This window comes from Ptychodera flava, chromosome 22 (genome assembly GCF_041260155.1).
Source record: "Ptychodera flava strain L36383 chromosome 22, AS_Pfla_20210202, whole genome shotgun sequence".
In the NCBI taxonomy this organism is placed as follows: domain Eukaryota; kingdom Metazoa; phylum Hemichordata; class Enteropneusta; family Ptychoderidae; genus Ptychodera; species Ptychodera flava.
This window is the reverse complement of record NC_091949.1, coordinates 15,989,857-16,012,990: the sequence shown is the minus strand read 5'-3', so window position 1 is coordinate 16,012,990 and position 23,134 is coordinate 15,989,857. Positions and strand designations below refer to the sequence as shown.

Here is a 23,134-nt window from a genome sequence, read left to right as displayed (position 1 = left end):
AGATGGCGGATAAAAATTTTAAAGTTAGTGACTTTTATGTACATTTACACATTTTTGGTTATTGTTCATTATGTAATTATTTTTATACAAATTTAAGTCACATTATGATTGTTTTGTCTAAACTGTTGATACAAATTAATCCTCGTAGGCTACTGATGCTGATGAAGGCATACATGCTGACCTTGTTTATGCAGTGTCAGCACCATATGACAGGTGAGATTTGGCTCATCAGATCATCTCTCTTTTCAGTTATTATTTATATTTTATGGTTATAATAAGTCAGGAAAGTGGGAAAATGTTAGTGAGTGAAGTGTAACTGTGAACAACAGTCTTTTATCACAGTTTATAGATGATTGCTCTGAAGTTCTAGAAAGCATCCTTCTATAATACAACATAATGTTCCTATCTTGCCAACACATTTAGAGCTTGCTAATCAACATCATGTACTGTTTCTCTTAGCAATGAATGTCATTATGTATCATAATACTATTGTTAAATAATATTAAAGTTATTAATGCAAGCTTCATAAAATTGGTGATCTGTTTTGAGACATGATAGGCAATTATACTTCGGATTGTAAGGCTCCATTAGCCGTATTGTTTTGCTTGAATTTTCAAGAAGTTGGTTGTGTGAAAATGTGCTCTCTGAAGTGTGACCACAGAACATGTAACAAACCTGCAATGATCACACAACTGACATTTTAACAACTAAAAAATTTTTGACTTGCAATGTTGCGAGTCAAATATTGCCACCGTTAGCAAAGTACACTCAAACTGTAAACAATCAACTGAATCCATTGTCAAGAATTGCAATAGTGACAATTTCAAAGACAATATGGCTTAATAACTTATTTAAAATATCTACCTTGAGATTGAATAGTATTTTTTTCATGAGGAAAATGCAAAGCTCACTTTGTCAACTTCAAAAAAGGAATTCTCCTTGTGTGTCAAATTAAGTGTTTGGTGGACAGATTTTTAAATGATAAGCTTTGACCTATCTTTTCCAGAGTATTGACATCAACATACAATGTAACAGTATGTTTTTACTTTTTATCCAACAGTATATTTAACATCACATCCGATGGAGTTTTGTCCACTATTTCTGCCGTGGACCGTGAATCCCAAGATACGTATGTCATTAGCGTCACAGCCAGAGACCTGTCGCTGACTCCTCGTACCTCTACCGTGGACGTAACTGTCAGTGTATTGGATATCAATGATAATCTGCCAGTCTTTACAGACAGTGACGTCATGGCAACAGTTGATGAGGGCGCTGTTAATGTGATTGTTGTTACTGTAGAGGTAGGGTGACAAAATCACACAAAGTTGTTTCCTATTGTGTAGAATGTATTTTTCTTTTGAAATCTAAAATGTCCTCATTTAAGCTGAATTGAACATGAGGCTGATGAAAGTGGGGGAATCCAGGGAAAATGTGTTTTAATAACAATTATGATCCTATATACCGGTATATTCTGTATCCTGCTGAACTCAAAACCTTTTATGAATACATGTTGGATTGTTTTGTTGTTGTTTTCTCAAAAGTTAATTTTTTTAAACATTTCAGCAAGTTTAGTAGTCTTCATGAATTTTCAATGTTGATAAGAATGACTACAGATTTTTGGATTAGCAAGTTCACATATTTGTATCGGGGCAATTTTGTTTTGTCATGGTAAAGAGGGTGTTAGGACATGAAATTTTTTAAGGTACTGAAAGTGCTAACATGTTACACTAGTCTTTCCTGACATTTGAAATTCAAAATGGCCACCATCTTATCTCTGTGTGAATTCTATGGAGTAAAAATGAATTTTCAATTTTCACAAAAATTAGCTGGTGAAAACTTTTATTTACTCCATCAGCTTCAAAATGAGCCCCCACAGTTGGTAGACCAAAACATTCCTATAAAGGTTTGAGAGTCCGAATATCTGACCCAGAGGTGCATACCACCTTAACTAGATATCTCTTCTACTCTTTCCTGTGTGTTTTTCAGACAACAGACAAGGATCTGCCTCCCAACGATGTGACGGGATTTTCCATCAGTGGTGGTGATGATGCCTTTTTTGATATCAATGGCAATGGTGAAGTCATGGTTGTCTCATCGGTTGACATCGACAGAGATGGGAGTCAGTTCTTTTTGCAGGTCACTGCTTACAACACACAGCCCTATGTCGGCTATGGAGTGAACAACACAGCAAATATCACCATCACAGTTCAGGTAGGTTAGGAATCTCGATTGGCTGCCTCATTGCCATGTATATCATAGGTCAGTTATGCTTTTTAGTTTGTCCGGTGGGATTTATAGATTTGGTTGTGTATGTGTGTCCATGCGTATGTCCGTGCATGCGTCCGTTCACGCAAATTTTCCAGATGCCTGGAGCCATTTCTTTCAAACTTGGTATAGGAATTATTCCCTATGTCATACATATGCATGTCGATTTGTTTTGATAAACAATCCAATATGACCATCATTTGACCATCATCGTCAATGGTTTCCAAATTCATTAACCAAGTGCTACATGGGACTATGTCATTGACAATGACTTGTGTGTCATTAGGTATATTTGCACAAGAACTCCAGTTGAAGTTTAGCATTTTCCTCTGAAAAATAAATTCATATGCATAATAAAATAATTGAAAAGACAAGACGGCCTTCTTTGTCAATAAATGCCTACTTATCTCCATTCCTTCTTCACAGAATGTTTTCATAAATTTTTCTGTTCATTTTATTCAAAGGACACAAACAACAATGGGCCAGTCTTCCCTAATGACACTTACAAAGTGATGATACCGGAAGACTGGACGGCTGGTAACATGTTTTTTACTGTCATGGCAACAGACCTGGACGCCACACCCTCTGATATCTTCTATTGGATCAGTGCAGGCAATGAAGAAGGTCTGTTTTTCATCCATCCAACACAAGGTGGAATCATGACCATTGGCAGTATAGACAGAGATCCTCCCAGTTCACAGACATTCTTCAATATCACGGTATGTTCAATGAAATTATTACTGTGCAGCAATTAATGTATTACATTATCGGTTCATATGTGAAAGGAAATTCTGTTGTTTTGTTTTCAGTTTCCCTTATGTAGATTAGAGTGAGTTTGATACCTGACCCAGTGTTGTAGTGGTTCTGTGAACATCAATTTTCATGTTTCATACAAATTTTTTATATTTTCATCTGTACTTTTGCATCCTTATATTTCATTCTACAACCATGAAACTTGATTTTGTCTCTTGTTTGTTCAATGTTTACATCACAAGTAGGTAGAGAGGATAAACATCTGCCAACTGCATTGCATTATGAGCTATATTTGTTGATGATTTCACTGTAGCATTTTACATGCACAGTCATGTCATCTGGAAGAGACATCACACAATGATAAATTCTAAAACCAGTCGTGGTGCAATCAGGTTAACTAAAGGTATAACAGAGTTGGTAAATAAGATATGATTTTCTATAGGTATCAGTGTCTGACGGAGAGAGCAGTACAGCGAATGACAGCGCTGTCGTTGAAATTACTGTAACTGATGTCAACGATAACACACCAGAATTTGACCAAGGTAAGATGGCAGCAGCATCGTTATCACATCATTGTTCAATGAAACCTTGCTCAATCAGATCAGAAATGAGACTTCAATTGCTTCCTGAAGTATAGGTATATGGCTGACTTCACAAGCAGTAGTTGGAGTGTACAATCCTGTACCCTGGGAGCAGCTTTTAATCACAACTGCCATTGACAACTGTAACAGACATCCTTTCCAGCCGAGAATGAAAGATTGAGTCATTTATGGGTTTCAACAAACTCCAACCAAAACAATGACTGAAGGCTCAGTGTTGAATACGTACCTGTTCTCAAACAAAATTTTGTTTGAACCAATTATGCTGAGGTTACTGATAACATAGTGGGTAAAAAGAAGGCCCACAGGGCTTGCAAAGGGAATGTAGCACTACTTGAATTATCATGTAATCGGGCTTTTTTAAATTAGGCTAAATTTTCATTTTGTGTGTTTGAAAAGCCTGTTAATTGAGTTGTGGGTATAGTACTTCATTTCTATAAGTTCACTGAGGTGACCCAAACTGCACCTTCAGTTGTTGTTTGTTAGCATGGAGGTAGGAAGCCTACCTCTGTGGGGTTGGAGTATGCCGAGACCCATACACAATTTAATCTTTCAGTCTGGTCCTTTCCCCTAAGGAACTGTATGGCCCCTTGGTCTATCTCTACTGTCACATAGTTTTTATTAAAATGCACTGATATGTACCATTAAAAACCATCCTTTCCATGCCCAATATGTTATCCAATTATCACAGAGTTCACTATTCTGAGGTACATGTATGCCATATTTTCCATGAGTACCAGAGAGTAATATTTCAGTATTCATTATGTACCACAGAAACACTCATAACAAAAAGATATTTCTGGCATCAATGTGAACAATCTTGAAACTTTTGCTTTCATTTTGTATTAAAAGCATCTTTAGGACACAGAACAAATCTTCATGAAGACTTTTAATGTCTTTTGTCAACATTCTGGTAATGTTTGTCTTATAAGAAATCTTTTCTTCATCTAGACCATTAAACATCAATAATTCTGGTTATGTTCAATGGACATTCTTTGACACAATAGACTCACACAAAGAATTTTTTCATGATTTTACCGTAAAATTATATCACTCCATGCTTTTGTAAAGATCAGATACTTATTATTATACAATAGTCCACCTGAATTATTTTCTCTGGTCTGTACACTAATTTACCCAAATTCCCTTGCTCCTGACTTCCCCCCGACCCTAACCCCTGACTTAGCCCCAACCCCGACCAAGTAAACACTAAAGTGCACTTGATACAAACCGTATGCGTAAACAGTTAATGACTCACAGATCACCAATGGGATGGTTGCGGCTGTTAGCGTTAAGCAATTAACTGCACGCGAAAGTCGGTTCCCATGAAGTTTTTCATCTTGCTCCGATGATCTATTCGAAAAAGAAGACAGGTGGGTTCCAAAAAATGTCGTTATTTCTTTGGCATGAAACCTACATTTTAAGCTATTTCATAAAAAACTGGTAAACAAAGCAATCACTAATCCATATGAACACACGGATTAACCGATTCCTCTGAATTAACAAGTACATGATCCCTTCTGACAAATAACGCATATATATCCAATCTATCCAATCTTTATTTGTCTTGGATGCACAATCAACTAGTATTGAACACTATACTACCTTCCGGCATTTTTGTGCCGGAAAAGTTCATTCCTTTACTGGTTTTCAAGTTAACGCAATAAATGTGCTACTAAAGGTCACTGAACTTGGCACAGCGTTTAACCTGCAAGTCCTGGTTGTTCACCTTGGCAACATTTGTGTAATATTTATCACTCTGACAATTTTGACTGACTTTAATACCTATCCTTTCTTACCACATTCATCCTGATTAACCATCCTAATCCTAACAAAAGCGAAGGAATTTTGCATTCCTTTGATAAATTGTGTTACTCTAACAATTTCAGTTATTTCCATGATAGTAACATTATCATATACATGTTAAGTCACTGCTATATTGAAGCATGTGTATACTGACTAAATCATGCAACAGAAGTTTTTTCACTCAACTTATCAGTTTGGTTACGAAACAGTTCAGGAACAATGTAAGATACGTCTTATCATATATATCATAATCTAATGAAGAATGGATGCAATGGTCATATACTTGTATTTATTTCAAAAGTTCATTTGCAAATACTTTCTCCAGCATGTTTATTGTGTATTATTTCAAACGATTTGATCTAAATGGACAGCAATATGCAGGAAATATGCAGAATGACCAATTTGTTAATCAGATAGTTAATGTTTGGTGATAAAATTATTTCACTATTTTAAATTAAAGTTATACGACCTGTTTGCAGTCACTTATTATCAGATTTTCAGAATGTATCATAGTGTAGGATTTGATCCTTGTGTTTAATCATCTATAAATTTTTCTTAACTTGTAATGTATCCTTTGCTTTCTATAGCTTCTTATGTCTTTCAAGTGAATGAAAATGCCACCATTGACAGCAGTGTGGGCAGGATGTCAGCCAGTGACATTGATGATGGTGTCAAAGGTCAGATTGTGAGTTATGACATCACAGATTCAGATGGAGTCTTCTATATCAATAACAACACAGGAGAGATATTCCTTGCAAGGGAATTAGACTATGAAAATGATGATGTCAAGTTTGTGTACAATGTCATTGCCAAGGATGGTGGAGTGGTCCAACTCAATAGGTGAGATTTTCAATTAAAATATTACTAGTAATCGATCAAAAATCACAAAAATAAACCACTTGGCATAAGTGCGAAAATGATGTACTTTGTTTTGAATGGATTCCCCTCAAACATGTTGTGGATTTTGACAACAAAATATTTTTTTATCCTGAACTTGTACAATGTTTCAACCTTTCAAATAAATGCATAGATTACCTTGACAACCAGAATCAACACTATATGCGGCAATGGTAGTAGCTGTTTTTTAAAACATTCATATTACATCATTTTTAATATAGTCTGCAACAGATCAAAATTTTTTCAAGAAACTTTTGAAAGATCAACTTATTTTACCGTATACTATTTTGAATTTTATTGCAGGTCTGTTTCAGTTGTCATCGATGTAGTTAACATGAATACAAAATCACCGTCCTTCAATATGACAAATTATCTCTTCAATGTATATGAGGTATGTATGTCACTGTATATGCTGTATATCATAATGTGAGAGAAACCAGATGGCATCTCATAGTCATTTCAGAGTGTAGAAATTACATCCTACAGTCTCATCAACTTTTGTTAGTTCACAACACTTTCCAGTGATATGCAATTGCAAAAATTTCAAGTTTGATTTTGTGTGTTTACGTCAAATACACTCACTGGCTATTATTACTTTTGCAGTGTTGGTGATGCAGTAGAAAGAAATGTTTGCAGTGAAAATTGGATGACACAAAACAAACATCTTTGCAATTCTTTTTTTATTTGTCAGAATTCAAGGATGGGTATATCAGTTGGTACCATTTTTGCAGTGGATCTAGATGGTGATTCCCTGTCCTATGTAATAAGCTATCCAGATCCTCTGAACTGTGAGTATTACTGGAATTGTAAGACTGTCAGTCTTTTATTACAGATTTGTACATCTTATATGCGGTATGTAGATGTCACAAATTTCATGACCAGTACATTTTACGAACAGTAAAATACACTTTATCAAAAAGTATTGGCCATGAGTATATGTATATGTCAGTGGAATATATACACAAGATTGCTTACTGTAGAATAGCCATATGTAGAACAGTTCCTAGAGCGACATAAGCATTTTTTTATGTTCAGCAGAAATTATTCATTTTAATTACGACCTTTCAAATGAACATATTAAATGAAGGAAAGATATGTCTACACACTAACGACTTTCCTGTACATTTCTTTCTTTAAATTGTTCCCACAGTTCCATTTGATGTGAACTCAATCACTGGAGAGGTGACTGTGTCTGGAGTTCTGGACACAGAGAGAATAGACAGCTATGGCTTTGTTGTTACTGCGAGTGATGGCTTGTACTCTGCCACAACCAATGTCACCGTTGCAATCTTGGATGAAAATGACAACATTCCGGAGCCTGGAGAAAATGAGTATTATGGAAATATCACTGAAGATGTGGATACAGGAATGGAGGTTATTCAGGTACATTAGTAATGATATTACGTATCATAATACACATGCCTTGCTTTATGAATTTCATCACTTTGTCAAATCACTGCTGTTACTTCAATAATGCCCTCTCTGGTTTCTTTTAGATCACAGCAACTGATGCAGATCTGAATTCAGACGATGCCATTGTGTATAGTATCCTAGCAACCAGTGGTAATGGAGGTAGCATCTTTGATATCCATGGTAACAATGGTAGCATCTTCATCAGTGATAACTCTGGACTGGACTTTGAGATGAGAAGTAGTTACATCATCACAGTGCAAGCAACTGATCAACCAATAGAAGGACAGAATAGGTAATGTTCTCTTTGTGTTGATGGGTGTTTTTGCAATGGACAATCAAAAAACTTATGAAATGTGAAACTTTACACAGAATTCCTAGCATCACCCATTGAAAGTGGATATACTTACAAGTCTACATTGTAGAAAATAACATTTTGAAGAGCTAGAACCATGTTTCATTTTGACCATGGGAATGAAAGATTCTCGATTTCATCCACATATTGCATCCAAAGAGTATGGTATCAACAAATTAAAGCATGTAAAATGTATCAGATCTCAGAATTGAACATATACGGATAATAGAAATTACAAATTTTATTTATTGGCAGATCCACCACAGTCAATGTGTTTATCAGTGTCATTGATGTAAATGATGAAGCTCCATATTTTGCTCAGTCTTCTTATGTGTCCTATGTCAGTGAAGCAGTTACCATGGAAACATCCATAATTCAAATGCAGGTATGTTCTAACTTACGAGTTCAGTTATTTTTTTACTTTTAATCTCAATTCATTATGTATTGATTTTGTATCTGTTGACTTAAAAAAAAATGCATATGATCATTGGTTTCCATTGATCAACAAGCAAAGGCTACTATGCATTTTATATCCTCACAGAAATACAATGTACGTGGCTTACGGTACTGTAATTTTATTTTTCTGGATTACTCTCATGAAAAATGTAATGATTGTGTTGATATCTACATTGATTTTTCTTTTACTCTGTCAAGGCCAATGACGCAGACACAGTGGGAAGTCTTGTCTACAGTCTTGGTGATAGCAGCAATACCTTCAGAATTGAAAATGCAAGGTTTGTATCATCTAGATTTACCAGTTTATGTCTTGCAGTTGATTTTGCATGTCATAAAATGTATGAAAACATTTTGCAAAATTTTGCTAGAATTACCGTCCACATTTGTAACAATACCAATCAGTATGATGTAGTATATTTTCGACAGAGAATTTTGAGTGTCTCTTTTGAGACTTGGTTTTTAGATTTCAATGTTAGTAAAAGTGCAATGTATTGATGAAACTATAAGAAGGAATACCATCTTGAAATTTTAAACTGCTGGACTTTAGTCTAGCTAAGTCAATGTATTCAGTGATGTTACCAGTTAATCTGAAGTCATTTACTGCCATTGTCCTGCCTTCACATGGTGTGACTTTGACCAAAACTACAAATAAATAAAAGTGACAGTCTGTCTGTTTGCATGGATAAATTGAAATACATGATTGTAACACTTCATCGTTTGTTTTTGTAGTGGCATTGTTAGAACACAGGCTCTACTGGATAGGGAAGGAAAAGATGAATACATCATAACAATCAAAGTCAGTGATGGCGTTCAGGTGAGTCAAAATTCTGTTCTCATAATATTCATGTCTATTGTGTAAACTCTAGTATATCATACCAGTATATCGATGAAGCAGATCTGATTGGTCAAGACGTGAAAATAAATGTGCTATATTTGCAATATAGCACTGTTGGAACAGGCGTTAGCTCTCAGCTGGACAAAAAATCCCTTTTTAACATTAAATTTTAGCCTTAATTAGCAGGCATGTGTGTTCTGATATTTATACTTGTGTCTTTTTTTCTACCAGAGTGCCAACACAACTTTGATGCTTTACGTTGAAGATGCCAATGACAACTCTCCTGTCTTTGAGAGTGCAAGTTATGAGTTCAATGTAACGGAGGAGATGATTGGACAATTTGTTGGAGTTGTCAATGTAAGTAACTACATATAGCTGAGATGTACTCGACACTCTTTGTTTTATCAACACGATTCTATCATTGCCACAGTGAAAAACCCTAAAACGTTAAACAGCCTGCCCATAACTTTATCATGCCAATTAAATTTTGTCAATTTCACTAATTTGAACAGGACTAAATCGATTTCAAACTTTATTGTTAACATGTATGTGTTGTTGCATATTGCATGAAATGTATTCCAGTGCTCTCACTGTCAAATAGCACACTGTGTAACAAAGTACAGCAAATGTGTTCCTTGTTAATGAAACTTTACTAAAGGTTATTCGAAAAACCATATGAAGCACTTCTGTGATATTACAACACGCAATATCACAAGCTGTTTGCTTCTACTTGGTAGCAATCATTGTGACAGTTGAAGTTCTTTTTTCTCTTGACAGGCATCTGACATGGATCTCGGCATCAATTCTGAAATCAGCTACTCTTTCCAAGCGCCTTTTGATACTGCAGGGTATGTACAAGTGAACACTAATATGTGTAGATATGTAAACCATATGTCAACACATAGCGAGTCAAGTCCATGCAATCTCTCATACACAGCAAAGCTGAAAGCAATGTTACGTCTGTGGTCATTATTTGCAGGGATTATTAAATTTTGGAGATGTCATGAAACTGCACAAAGCATTTTGATAGAGTATTGATTTAATTTCTGCGAATTGATATTTCCAATTTTCTCATAAAAACATTCATCGGGGAACAGTAGGCCTGGTTCTCTGCTTGTCTTCTTGTGTCTTTCATTGTAACTCAACACGTTTCTCTAAGATATGAATCGTTTCAGCTGAGTATGAACTCAGAATACTACCTGGATACAGGCTTGCTTTCCAGTATATATCTGGTGGCATACATTTTTACATGTAAACACTGCCACCCCTGCTCAAAGTTTGCATAAATCAATGAAATATCCGTCTCAATTAATTAAGACATGATGCTACTTTCTGTGAACTTTCTGGACATAACCTTAGACAGCCTTCAAATAAAACTATTTACTCCTCTCACCAGATGGTTTGCAGTTGATGAGCATGGAACAGTCACAACATCCATGGAGTTGGATAGAGAATTCAAAGACACCTATGACGTGTATGTGATAGCATCTGATAACGGAATCTCACCTAGAAGTACAGCTGTACCAGTTACTATCAATATCCTAGATATCAATGATAACTTACCAGTCTTTACCAGTGATAACTACCAAGGAGTGGTAGATGAGGGTGATGATGCTGTCGGTACTGTTGTTATCACTGTTCAGGTTGGTGGTGTATTTTGACACAGTGGATGGAACAGTGCGATTGTTGCTCACCTACTCAAATATAGAATGTCATCTTAGTCAGAAAAGTTTTTGACATTTTCATAAATTTATCATTCCAGCTTGATATTTTCAGCTGATACTACAGAATTTGATTCTCATGAACATGATTGTTTAGAAAGGCATGCTGTATATGAGTTATGGATATGTTCAAGCATCTAAGTGATGGGAAGACTTCCTATTCAGAGATCATGAATTGACTCACAACATAGAGTGTTAAGAAAATACATAATCAATCTTAAGAATGAATAATTATACACAAACTTGATTCTCGTTAATCATTCAATGAGGTTGTGTTCAATTCCTGCTGATGTGCAGCGGGCTCAGAAGGTTATATCTGATTGGTCATTGTCACTATTCACAGCAGCTTAGGGAGTCTGTTGTGTATAATTCAATGATAATGGTAAGATTCAGTCAACAATGGGATAACAGCTTCCGAGATGCTGCACATTAGCCATTCAATTAAAGTGTAAACGTTTTCCTGTCCTGTCTTCTGCAGACAAGTGACGCAGATCTGTCACCCAATGATAAGACAAATTATTACATCAGTGATGGTAATGATGATGCTCACTTTGAAATCAATAGTGTTGGTCAAATCACAGTAATGTCTGCTATTGATGTTGAGAGTCAAGGTAGAGTTTTGACTCTGAAAGTGACTGCATACAATCTCCAGCCATACTTGGGTTCTGACATCACCAACAGTACCGTCAATGTCACTATCATTGTCAGGGTAAGTACTTAACAAGTATGCACTCACTTTTGTGTTTCCAGATTTTTTTGTTTAATTTATTTTAACCCTTTGAGTGCTGTAATTTTTAGTGCAACATTTTACCAATTTTTTTATGAAGTTTTCTGCAACTTTTCGGATTATTTTGGACCAAATGGAGATAGCAATTTGTTAGCAAAGCTTTTTCTCAAAATTTTGGCAGAAATCTGAAAAAAATAATTGACTTGGGTATATTTTATAAAGGCGAAGAAAATTTACTTTGGTGCTCAAAGGGTTAAAAATACACTGTACAAGTACAGTATCAGTGGACAGTACATGATTGACCAAAGTCAGTTTGCATCTAATAACGTCAATTTGGTGGGAAATTTTACCATTTCAGAAAGTAAGTGTTATTGTTCCACAAACTTTTGTTAAAACATATCAGGGTAGGAATTGGAAAGTAAGTGAATGCATAAAGAACTAAAATATTTTAATTTCATAAATACTTAATTTGTAGTTATGCTAAGTCAATTTGTGTATGATAGAATGAAATTCTTCCCCCATTCTGCAGGACATCAATGAGCATGGTCCAGTATTTGAAAACAACACATACATTTCAACCATTGAAGAAGACATTGAAATTGGCAGTACAGTGTTGACATTGACAGCTACTGATACTGATCTTACATCATCTGAGTTTATCTTCTGGATTAGCCATGGCAACGATGATGGTCAGTTTTCTATTGATTCATCAACTGGACATGTCATGGTCAGTGGAGTAATCGACAGAGATCCACCTAACAATCAAACATTCTTCAATTTAACGGTAAGTGCTCATACCACACCGTTATTTTTTTTTCAAGTTTTAGTTTTAAGAAACACTTGTTATTTAAAAAAATTCATGATTATAACATGTCTATAAAAGTTTAGCCTACAGAATATGTATAAAGGTCTTAAAGTAATCAGTGAATATTTAAACAATTTAGGTTGCAATTGATGAGTGACAGGTTTGGTTGTATTGTTTTAGGTATCCGTAACAGATGGTTCTGGTCATACTGAGAATGACACAGCATTCATTGAAATCACCATCACTGATGTTAATGATAATGATCCAGTATTTGATGAAGGTAGGAATGATAAAATTATCTACTTCCAACTTCAACATGATTGAGTATACTTTTTCCCTTTTCAAGAATGCAACTGAAGTTGTTTGTGAAGATGTAGATGCGTTTATAACTAAACATTGGTTGTGCATCAAGTCCTAACAACATGTTTTCAGGATTGTCAACTGTTGTGTAATGGTATTGAGACATAGTAAGATAAATTGGTTTCTTTCGTTTCCAGTGACAGTTGTCTACACACTCTGTTGATGAAATCAAAGGTGATCATTATAGGGATCTTTTCAATAAATACCACTGGCACCAATAATGTTAGCCAAAATAATTGTTGATCTTCCACCTTAGCTCTAATGTCTTAGAGAAGCAGCTGGATATCGTATTTCAGTCAAGGTTGATTGATGTCAGTATGACTGACAAAAATCTGCTGTGAAACATAAAAAATATTTGTAAGATGGAACATAAAAAATATTTGTTAGATGGAACTTCTAGAGTTACATGTATTTACTGTGAGTCTTGATAATTTGCACATTGATATAAAAAGGCAATTACTGTACATGGAAACAACCTCTAGCAGCTTAACTAAATTGAAAATGAGGTGTATTGGTATACTGGATGTTGCAGCTGCTATGATCAGAGACATCAAAGGTGTGTTTATAAGTGTAAATATAGCATGTAAAAGAATTCTGATAAAATGTTGGCCTGGAAAGAAGCTGTTACCAACTGCTTTCCCATCACTATTTGAAAGGCTTCCCCTCCCACCCACAAGTAAAGTTCTTCCTCTCTTTCCTCTCCACTGCCAAAATTCCCCTGTGCCTTTCAAAGGAACTCCCCAGTCCCCTCTTCCATCTTAGAAAATCCCCACTGCCCTCTCATGAACTCAAAAGTTTGTCCTGCCCACTAAAATGTAAATTTACAAAATTTCTTTCGTATGTAAGTCTGGTATTTTAAAAGATAGTCATCTTATAAAGGTATAGTCATATTTAGTGTCCATTAACACAGCCTATCTCAGACACTTGTAAATGATCCCTACATAGACTGTATGGGTACTTGCCTCACATAATGGTGTACCTACATAGTGTACACGACATTATGATTTCTTTGTCAAACTGACTTTCCAAAAGAGAAGGGTAACTGATGCCAGTCTTGTTTTGAGCAAAACATGGTTTATATCTGCGAGTCATCAACTTTTTCCTTCTTAAGTACGTTAACTCCATAATTCTCAAGCTTCCAATGCAATTTCAGAAATAATTGGTGTTTTACAATCAATAATTCAATGCCTTGCTTTAGTAAAGTTGAAATTTAGTCCAATTACTGATAAATGGAAATTTCTTAATGTTGGAGCTTTTGAATGACTGTCTTGATTCTCCCCAGCAAACCATCATAAATCATTACAGTAAAACTGATAGATCATTTAGAAATTTAATAATTTCAGGCTTTGGATTCCAGTTGGCACATTTTTTCACACAAGTAAACATGAAACTTGAGGATCTGACAGTGAACATCATTGAGTTGACCTTTGTCTTGTGGTGAAAGTATGGTGCCCTGTCTTTTATTAGTCCCCACGGACACCGTCCGGGGGGACTTATAGGTTTGGTCATGTCCGTGCGTGTGTGCGTCCGTGCGTGCGTGTGTGCGTCCGTCCGTTCACGCAGATATCTCAGAGATGCAAGAAGCGATTTCATTCAAACTTGGTACAAGGATTACTTCATATGTCATACAGATGCACGTCGATTGTTTTGTGATACGATCCAATATGGCCGCCAGGCGGCCATTTTATTACTATTTTTTCATGTACAGAACCATAACTCAGACATGTTTCAACCGATTTTATTCAAAGTTGGTACAAGGACATTGACCAATGTCATAGATATGCACGTCAATTTGTTTTGTGATACGATCCAATATGGCCGCCAGGCGGCCATTTTATTACGATTTTTTCATGTACAGAGCCATAACTCAGACATGTTTCAACCGATTTTATTCAAAGTTGGTACAAGGACATTGACCAATGTCATAGATATGCACGTCGATTTGTTTTGTGATACGATCCAATATGGCCGCCAGGCGGCCATTTTATTACAATTTTTTCATGTACAGAGCCATAACTCAGACATGTTTCAACCGATTTTATTCAAAGTTGGTACAAGGACATTGACAAATGTCATAGATATGCACGTCAATTTGTTTTGTGATACGATCCAATATGGCCGCCAGGCGGCCATTTTATTACAATTTTTTCATGTACAGAGCCATAACTCAGACATGTTTCAACCAATTTTATTCAAAGTTGGTACAAGTACATTGACTGATGTCATAGATATGCACGTCAATTTGTTATGTGATACGATCCAATATGGCCGCCAGGCGGCCATTTTATTACGATTTTTTCATGTACAGAGCCATAACTCAGACATGTTTCAACCGATTTTATTCAAAGTTGGTACAAGGACATTGACCAATGTCATAGATATGTACGTCAATTTGTTTTATGATACGATCCAATATGGCCGCCAGGCGGCCATTTTATTACAATTTTTTCATGTACAGAGCCATAACTCAGACATGTTTCAACCAATTTTATTCAAAGTTGGTACAAGTACATTGACTGATGTCATAGATATGCACGTCAATTTGTTATGTGATACGATCCAATATGGCCGCCAGGCGGCCATTTTATTACGATTTTTTCATGTACAGAGCCATAACTCAGACATGTTTCAACCGATTTTATTCAAAGTTGGTACAAGGACATTGACCAATGTCATAGATATGTACGTCAATTTGTTTTGTGATACGATCCAATATGGCCGCCAGGCGGCCATTTTATTACGATTTTTTCATGTACAGAGCCATAACTCAGACATGTTTCAACCGATTTTATTCAAAGTTGGTACAAGGACATTGACCAATGTCATAGATATGTACGTCAATTTGTTTTGTGATACGACCCAATATGGCCGCCAGGCGGCCATTTTATTACGATTTTTTCATATACAGAGCCATAACTCAGACATGTCTCAACCGATTTTATTCAAAGTTGGTACAAGGACATTGACCAATGTCATAGATATGCACGTCAATTTGTTTTGTGATACGATCCAATATGGCTTCTGTGTGGCCATTTTATTACAATTTTTTCATATACAGAGCCATAACTCAGACATGTTTCAACCGATTTTATTCAAAGTTGGTACAAGGACATTTACTAATGTCATAGATATGTACGTCAATTTGTTTTGTGATACGACCCAATATGGCTGCCAGGCGGCCATTTTATTACAATATTTTCATATACAGTGCCATAACTCAGACATGTTTTAACCGATTTTATTCAAAGTTGGTACAAGGACATTGACCAATGTCATAGATATGCATGTCAATTTGTTTTGTGATACAATCCAATATGGCTGCTGTGTGGCCATTTTATTACGATTTTTTCATATGCAGAGGCATAACTCAGGCATATCTCAACCGATTTTATTCAAAGTTGGTACAAGGACATTGACCTATGTCTTACATATGTACGTCAATTTGTTATGTGATACGATCCAATATGGCCTTTAGGCAGCCATTTTATTACGATATTTTCATGTACAGAGCAATAACTCAGACATGTTTCAACGGATTTTATTCAAAGTTGGTACAAGGAGATTGACTTATGTCATAGATATGCATGTCAATTTGTTATGTGATACGATCCAATATGGCTGCCTTGCGGCCATTTTATTACGATTTTTTCCTGTCGAGGGCCATAATACTCTAAGACATATCTTAACCGATTTTATTCAAAGTTGGTACAAGGACATTAACCTATGTCATACATATGTATGTCAATTTGTTTCTTGATATGATCCAATATGGCTGCATGGCAGCCATTTTGTTACATATTTTCATGTCCTTAGCCAAAACTTGGGATGTCTCAATTAATGAAGAGGACTCTATCCTCTTAGGACATGTAATCAAAGTACCCATTAACAAGTGGGGACTGTGTCATCAACGATGACTTGTTATTGATATCCAAGACTTATTATCATGAATATCAAATTTTGGGCCTGAAAATTTCCAGTTAGTAATGTAAGATCTAGTCATTGGTCATAGATAGAAAATTTATGTGAATTTTTTTTAGTCCCCACGGACACCGTCCGGGGGGACTTATAGTTTGGTCATGTCCGTGCGTGTGTGCGTCCGTGCGTGCGTGCGTGCGTCCGTCCGTCCGTCCGTTCACGCAAATATCTCAGAGACGAGTGGAGCGATTTCGTTCAAACTTGGTACAAGGATAGTACCCTACCTCATACAGATGCACGTCGATTTGTTTCACAATGCGATCAAATTTGGCCGTGTTAGAGGACTTTTTAGTTTTCACCTCCATAGACTCCCATGTATAAGGCCAAGAAAAATAAACATTTAGTTTCTCATCGTATTCATATTGCAAAAAGGATGCAGTGAAACAGTATTATTCTCCACAGATAAAGTCCAGGGGGCTTATAGATTGGGTCATGTCCGTCCGTGAGTCCATCCGTGAGTCCATCCGTTCACGCAGATATCTCAGACACTTCGACAAAATGTCACGTGACCTTGATACCTTTGACCTCAAATATACATATTTGTCCATAACTCAGTAACCACAAGTGCTAAACCTTTCATATATGGTATGATGGGACACCCTATGACGCCACATATTGTACCTCATTGATTATGCACATATCTATTTTTAACGAGCCAATAGAGCTAGAGGTCTGATTTTTGGTATATAGGGATAACTTAGCAATACAATTTTTTTGACAAAATGTCACATGACCTTGGTGACCTTTGACCTCAAATATACATATTTGTCCATAACTCAGTAACCACAAGTGCTACACCCTTCATATTTGGTATGATGGGACAGCTTATGACGCCACATATTGTTCCTCATTAATTATGTGCATATCTAATTTTGGGCGAGCCAATAGAGCCAGAGGTCTGATTTTGGTGTCAAGGGATAACTTAGCAATACAATTTTTTTTGACAAAATGTCACATGACCTCAATGACCTTTGACCTCAAATATACATATTTGTGCATAACTCAGTAACACACATGTGCTACACCCTTCAAATTTGGTATGATGGGACACCTTATGACGCCACATATTGTACCTCATTAATTATGTGCATATCTAATTTTGAGCGAGCCAATAGAGCTAGAGGTCTGATTTTTGGTATATACGGATAACTTAGCAATACAATTTTTTTGACAAAATGTCACGTGACCTCAATGACCTTTGACCTCAAATATACATATTTGTGCATAACTCAGTAACCACAAGTGCTACACCCTTCAAATTTGGTATGATGGGACACCTTATGACGCCACATATTGTACCTCATTAATTATGCACATATCTAATTTTGAGCGAGCCAATAGAGCTAGAGGTCTGATTTTTGGTATATAGGGATAACTTATCAAGACAATTTTTTTTGACAAAATGTCACGTGACCTCGGTGACCTTTGCCCTCAAATTTACATATTTGTCCATAACTCAGTAACCACAAGTGCTACACCCTTCATATTTTGTATGAATGGACACCTTATGACGCCACATATTGTACCTCATTAATTATGTGCATATCTAATTTTGAGCGAGCCAATAGAGCTAGATGTATGATTTTTGGTATATAGGGATAGACTATAGGATAGAAATTTTTTGACAAAATGTCATGTGACCTCGATAACCTTTTACCTAAAATACACGATTATGTCAATAAATAAGTAACCACAAGTGCTATGTCCTTTATATTTGGTAGGATGGGAGACCTTATGACAACACATGCTTTACCCCGTTAATTATGCCCATATCTAATTCTGGGCAAGCCAATAGAGCTGGAGGTCTGAATTTTGGCATATAGGGATTAATTAGCAATACAATTTTTTTTTTCAAAATGTCACGTTACCTTGATGACCTTTGACCTTGATTATACATATATATACATAACTCAGTAACCACAAATTCTGTACGCTTCAATTTTGATAGGATATTAGACCTTAAGATGTCACATCTTGTACCTCATTTATATGTAAATATGTATTTCTTGGCTGGCCAATACAGCTAGAGGTCTGATCTTTTTTCCCGATTTAGAACCATAACTTAGACATGCCTCTTGTTTCAAATTGGGAGCAATGACATAGACCATGTGTCCATAGATCTGAACATATGCACTCCAGTGATACTTCTTAATGACCACATTTCCCTGCCCCATCAAGACTAATACTCCTATTACAAGTGGGGACTATGTCATTGTCAATGACTTGTTTTACAAGGATATGTGTTTATGTAATGTTGTAGATGTTTCAGAAATTGTGTTTCTACTTAGTGTACTTTGATGTGGTGGGTGGTCTAAAGTAATTAAAATATTCAATTGAATGATATTATCACACTCTCAATGAAAATTACGTCATCCATTGTCTGGGACCCTGAAATGTGAATCTTCTGTTACTGCTTTTGCGACTTTACTATCTTGACATTCATGGACATAGTAGATTGCTTGTACCGTTGTTCATTGAGTACCGTGGCAACAGTTCCGGTGTTCCGGTTATCGCGGCAACAGAAGGTAAATAATTACTATCTCAGTGTTTGTGTATGGAGGTGTTCTCTGCAGTTTGTGGTTGACGTTCAGTGCCTGTACTCATAATGATATGACATTCTGTGTCTGATAATTCTCATTTCTTGCTAAAAGATCAGTAAAGCGTAGTTCTGCTCTGAGTTGCTAAACCCTTGTTGATGTGAAATCACACACACACACACAACCCAACAAAAACATAGCATTTTATAATCTTGCATGTGTGCATTATCTTAATATGGCTGCCAGCAGGTTCTGGTATTCACTGATATGTGTGATGCCTTTCATTACATTTAACTTATCCATGCAGTTTGTCCCAAATGTTTCTGGTTTTCTTTCACAATCTTACAGGTAACTCATAAACAATTTTGCAATAAACCGTACATTACCCAGTTGTATTCAGTACAAACTGTCACCTGGCACAATGTTTCTCTATTTTATGTTTGGTAAAAGTTTGTTTTATAGCCTATCTCTGATGAATGCATGACCACAAAATATTTAATAAGGGAATGCATAATTTATGTCTAGGCATTAGAATAGATGGTGCTATAGTTTATGGAGCTGGACATATTGCTAATGATATGTTCATAGTTACTGCATAATCCTGTGACCCATTTTTTTACAACATCATTTGAGATCATTGCTAGGGTGTAACATTGATTTGTGCTTCCCTGTAGCCCACACCAAATACCAGCATATTCTTAACAATCATGACATTGGCAAAATTATATCAAAATTGTATCAAAATGTGCAAAGATTAACGGCTAGGATACTGAACTGAACATTTACAAGCAAATGGAACATGAATATGTGCATTTTAGATAATAGTTGAGTTTGTAATTTGATGATTTGGAGACAAGAATTGTACCTTGATATCATGTTGTAGAGGATGAATTGTTGTTTGTCTTTCAGATCCTTACATTTTCCACATCAGTGAAAATGCCACCATTGACAGCAGTGTGGGCAGGATGTCAGCCAGTGACATTGATGATGGTGTCAAAGGTCAGATTATGAGTTATGACATCACAGATTCAGATGGAGTCTTCTATATCAATAACAACACAGGAGAGATATTCCTTGCAAGGGAATTAGACTATGAAAATGGTGATGTCAAGTTTGTGTACAATGTCATTGCCAAGGACGGTGGTGACCCTCAAAGGAGTGGGTCAGTATTCTTTGCATTCTCAATTGAGAGCTTTCTATATTCTCCGACATTGTCCTGCGTTTTTTTGAAATGCTGTGGTGTCTTTGAGTAAATTTGTTTAAAAACAGTGTGACATTTTCCATATTAACTCATTTACTGTTTGATCTTGTTCATTGTTTTCTATATAGCCTTGTTCAATTTTTGTCTCAAACCTTCAGAATGTCTGCATGAAAATCTGTTATAGTTCATATAAAAGTGAGCTTTACATGTACATGTATGGCATATTTTGTTCTTGGTGATTTGTACGTGTATGGCATATTTTGTTCTTGGTGATTACATTCTTGATAAGTATTGATAAGATGGGCTTCCATCGTTAACTTTGCTGGATTTCATCATCAAATTCAGTGTCAAAGAATGAATAAGCCATATTTCAATTATAAGAGTTGTAACCCAAAGTTGAAATTATTATCACTCTTGCATTGCCTTGAGGTGTTATACAAAGACAGGGTATAGATTTCTTTGCATGGTATCTATTATTAATTCCATAAGATAATTAAGGTCTTGTAATACTTTGTGGATTTGTCAAGGAATTTCTTTCAATTTTTTCTTTTAACCAGGACTACTACAGTGACAATTAATGTTGACAGCGTCAACAATAATGGTCCGTCATTCCTGATGCCATCCTATAATTTTACTGTCTATGAAGTAAGTGTGTAGTTTGGTTTCAGAAAATGTCATTTCCATTGATTCAACTTTAAGTATGCTTATCAAATTGGCAATCACAAAGGAGGGAACTAAGGGCTTCAAAAGTTGGCAGTTTTGATAAAGGAAAAGAGGAAAAATATTAGGATGATGCCATGGAATTGATTTCCTTTTTCAATTTACACAATACATGTATCTTTCTTTCATTTGGACTTTGGAAAAGAAAAGATTCAAGTTTGGCCATGTTAGCTATAATTTAATTGTTTTGATTTTGTGGTTATGGACACTACTTCCTTTCTCATCACTTTGATTGATATCATATGAGTTGAAGCTGAAAGTGGCAACAGTTTCTATCCCCTTGAAACTCGTCCATGACATCAAAATTAATGTATTTCATTTGGGTGCATAGATACGATTGGGTAAGAATTTCAGTATGTTGATAAGTAAATCTAACGTCGTTCTGCATTTGTTCTTACAGAATTCTCGCAATGGCATGCCTATAGATCAAGTTGAAGCCAGTGATGTTGATGGTGACACTCTAGTCTACAGTTTGGAAAATTCAAACTCTGGTATGTAAGATCACAGTCTGTTGATTCTTAAATGACTTCATAGGGAGTCAAGCTTTAATGATTAACCAATAATGATGAATATTACTTTCTGAATATGAAATAAGGAATAACTTACAAAAGCAAGTGAAAATTATTAATGTTAATAATTCTTTGTGTTTCAGTTCCATTCAGTATAGACCAAAGAAATGGAGAGTTAGAGGTATCTGGCAGACTTGACAGAGAGACTATTGACAGTTATGATATAGTTGCCTATGGTAACTGATGGAGTTTTCACTGATTTAGTAAATGTTACGATAGTAATCTTTGATGAGAATGATAACTCTCCACTTTTCAAGTTACCATCTTATGCCGCCAATGTTACGGAAAATGCAGAAAATGGCGATGATGTCATTCAGGTAAGCGTTATTGGTGATTTTAGACTTGTGTAAAGTAACAGGCCATGAGAGGATAATATCACCTAATTGGCAAGTTAGCATAGCTATTTTGTTGGAATTACGAAGAATCAAGCTCTTGCTGAAATATTTAGACCGAGGAACAATTCTCTAAATTTTCTCAGCATCATACTGTTTCCTTATGTGTTGTTAATCATAAGTTAGAATGCGCCTTGGGGACAGACATTCAAATTTTCAAACTTTTACAATCCTTTTCGGATGTACCACTTGTTGGGCCTCATTTTGAAGTCTCGGAGTAAATAAAGTGTTTTACTTCTTATTTTTATAAAAATCAAAAATTTAATTTGTCTCCATAGATGCAGTTTGAAATATAACACTAGTCTTTTGAGTTGTGGCTTTAGTCTAGAGAGTCAAGAAAGTCCAATATTTGTCTTTTTTCAGGTCTTTGCTGAAGACAGAGATGAAGGAGCCAATGCTGACATAGTATATAGTATCCTAGCAACCAGTGGTAATGGTGATAGCATCTTTGGTATCCACGGCAACAATGGTAGCATCTTCATCAGCGATAACTCTGGACTGGACTTTGAGATGAGAAGTAGTTACATCATCACAGTGCAAGCAACTGATCAACCAATAGAAGAACAGAATAGGTATGATGCCCCATGATTGTGGTAACGTACTTCAGATGGATTACTATTTCTGGCTAGTTGGTTTATTAGCTCCGCTGTCAGCGACGCGGAGCTTATCAAATAGGTTGATTTTCCGTCGTCGTCCGTCGTCCGTCGTCCGTCGTCGTCGTCGTCGTCCGTCAACAATTGCCTTCTCCTCT

At 35.9% G+C, this 23,134-nt stretch overlaps 2 protein-coding genes across 5 annotated transcripts in view; both read left to right on the top strand.

The window, feature by feature from the left end:
- Positions 1–23,134, top strand: part of LOC139122795 (cadherin-23-like) — a 185,285-nt gene that overhangs the window by 51,779 nt on the left and 110,372 nt on the right. For all 4 annotated transcript variants that reach the window (XM_070688522.1, XM_070688521.1, XM_070688523.1 and 1 more), the window contains exons 33-42: positions 149–213; positions 1,061–1,301; positions 1,987–2,211; positions 2,730–2,984; positions 3,461–3,560; positions 6,011–6,263; positions 6,624–6,711; positions 7,012–7,108; positions 7,471–7,703; positions 7,817–8,025. In XM_070688522.1, the coding sequence (XP_070544623.1) occupies positions 149–213; positions 1,061–1,301; positions 1,987–2,211; positions 2,730–2,984; positions 3,461–3,560; positions 6,011–6,263; positions 6,624–6,711; positions 7,012–7,108; positions 7,471–7,703; positions 7,817–8,025 (1,766 nt within the window). The remainder of the gene's footprint in view (positions 1–148; positions 214–1,060; positions 1,302–1,986; positions 2,212–2,729; positions 2,985–3,460; positions 3,561–6,010; positions 6,264–6,623; positions 6,712–7,011; positions 7,109–7,470; positions 7,704–7,816; positions 8,026–23,134) is intronic.
- Positions 8,444–22,304, top strand: LOC139123306 (cadherin EGF LAG seven-pass G-type receptor 2-like). The gene is made up of 13 exons (XM_070689460.1): positions 8,444–8,470; positions 8,740–8,819; positions 9,271–9,355; positions 9,608–9,733; positions 10,154–10,224; positions 10,773–11,019; positions 11,576–11,806; positions 12,354–12,608; positions 12,810–12,909; positions 20,411–20,663; positions 21,260–21,347; positions 21,823–21,913; positions 22,075–22,304. The coding sequence occupies exons 1-13, from the start codon at positions 8,444–8,446 to the stop codon at positions 22,173–22,175; spliced, it is 1,755 nt and encodes a 584-aa protein (XP_070545561.1). The 3' UTR covers positions 22,176–22,304.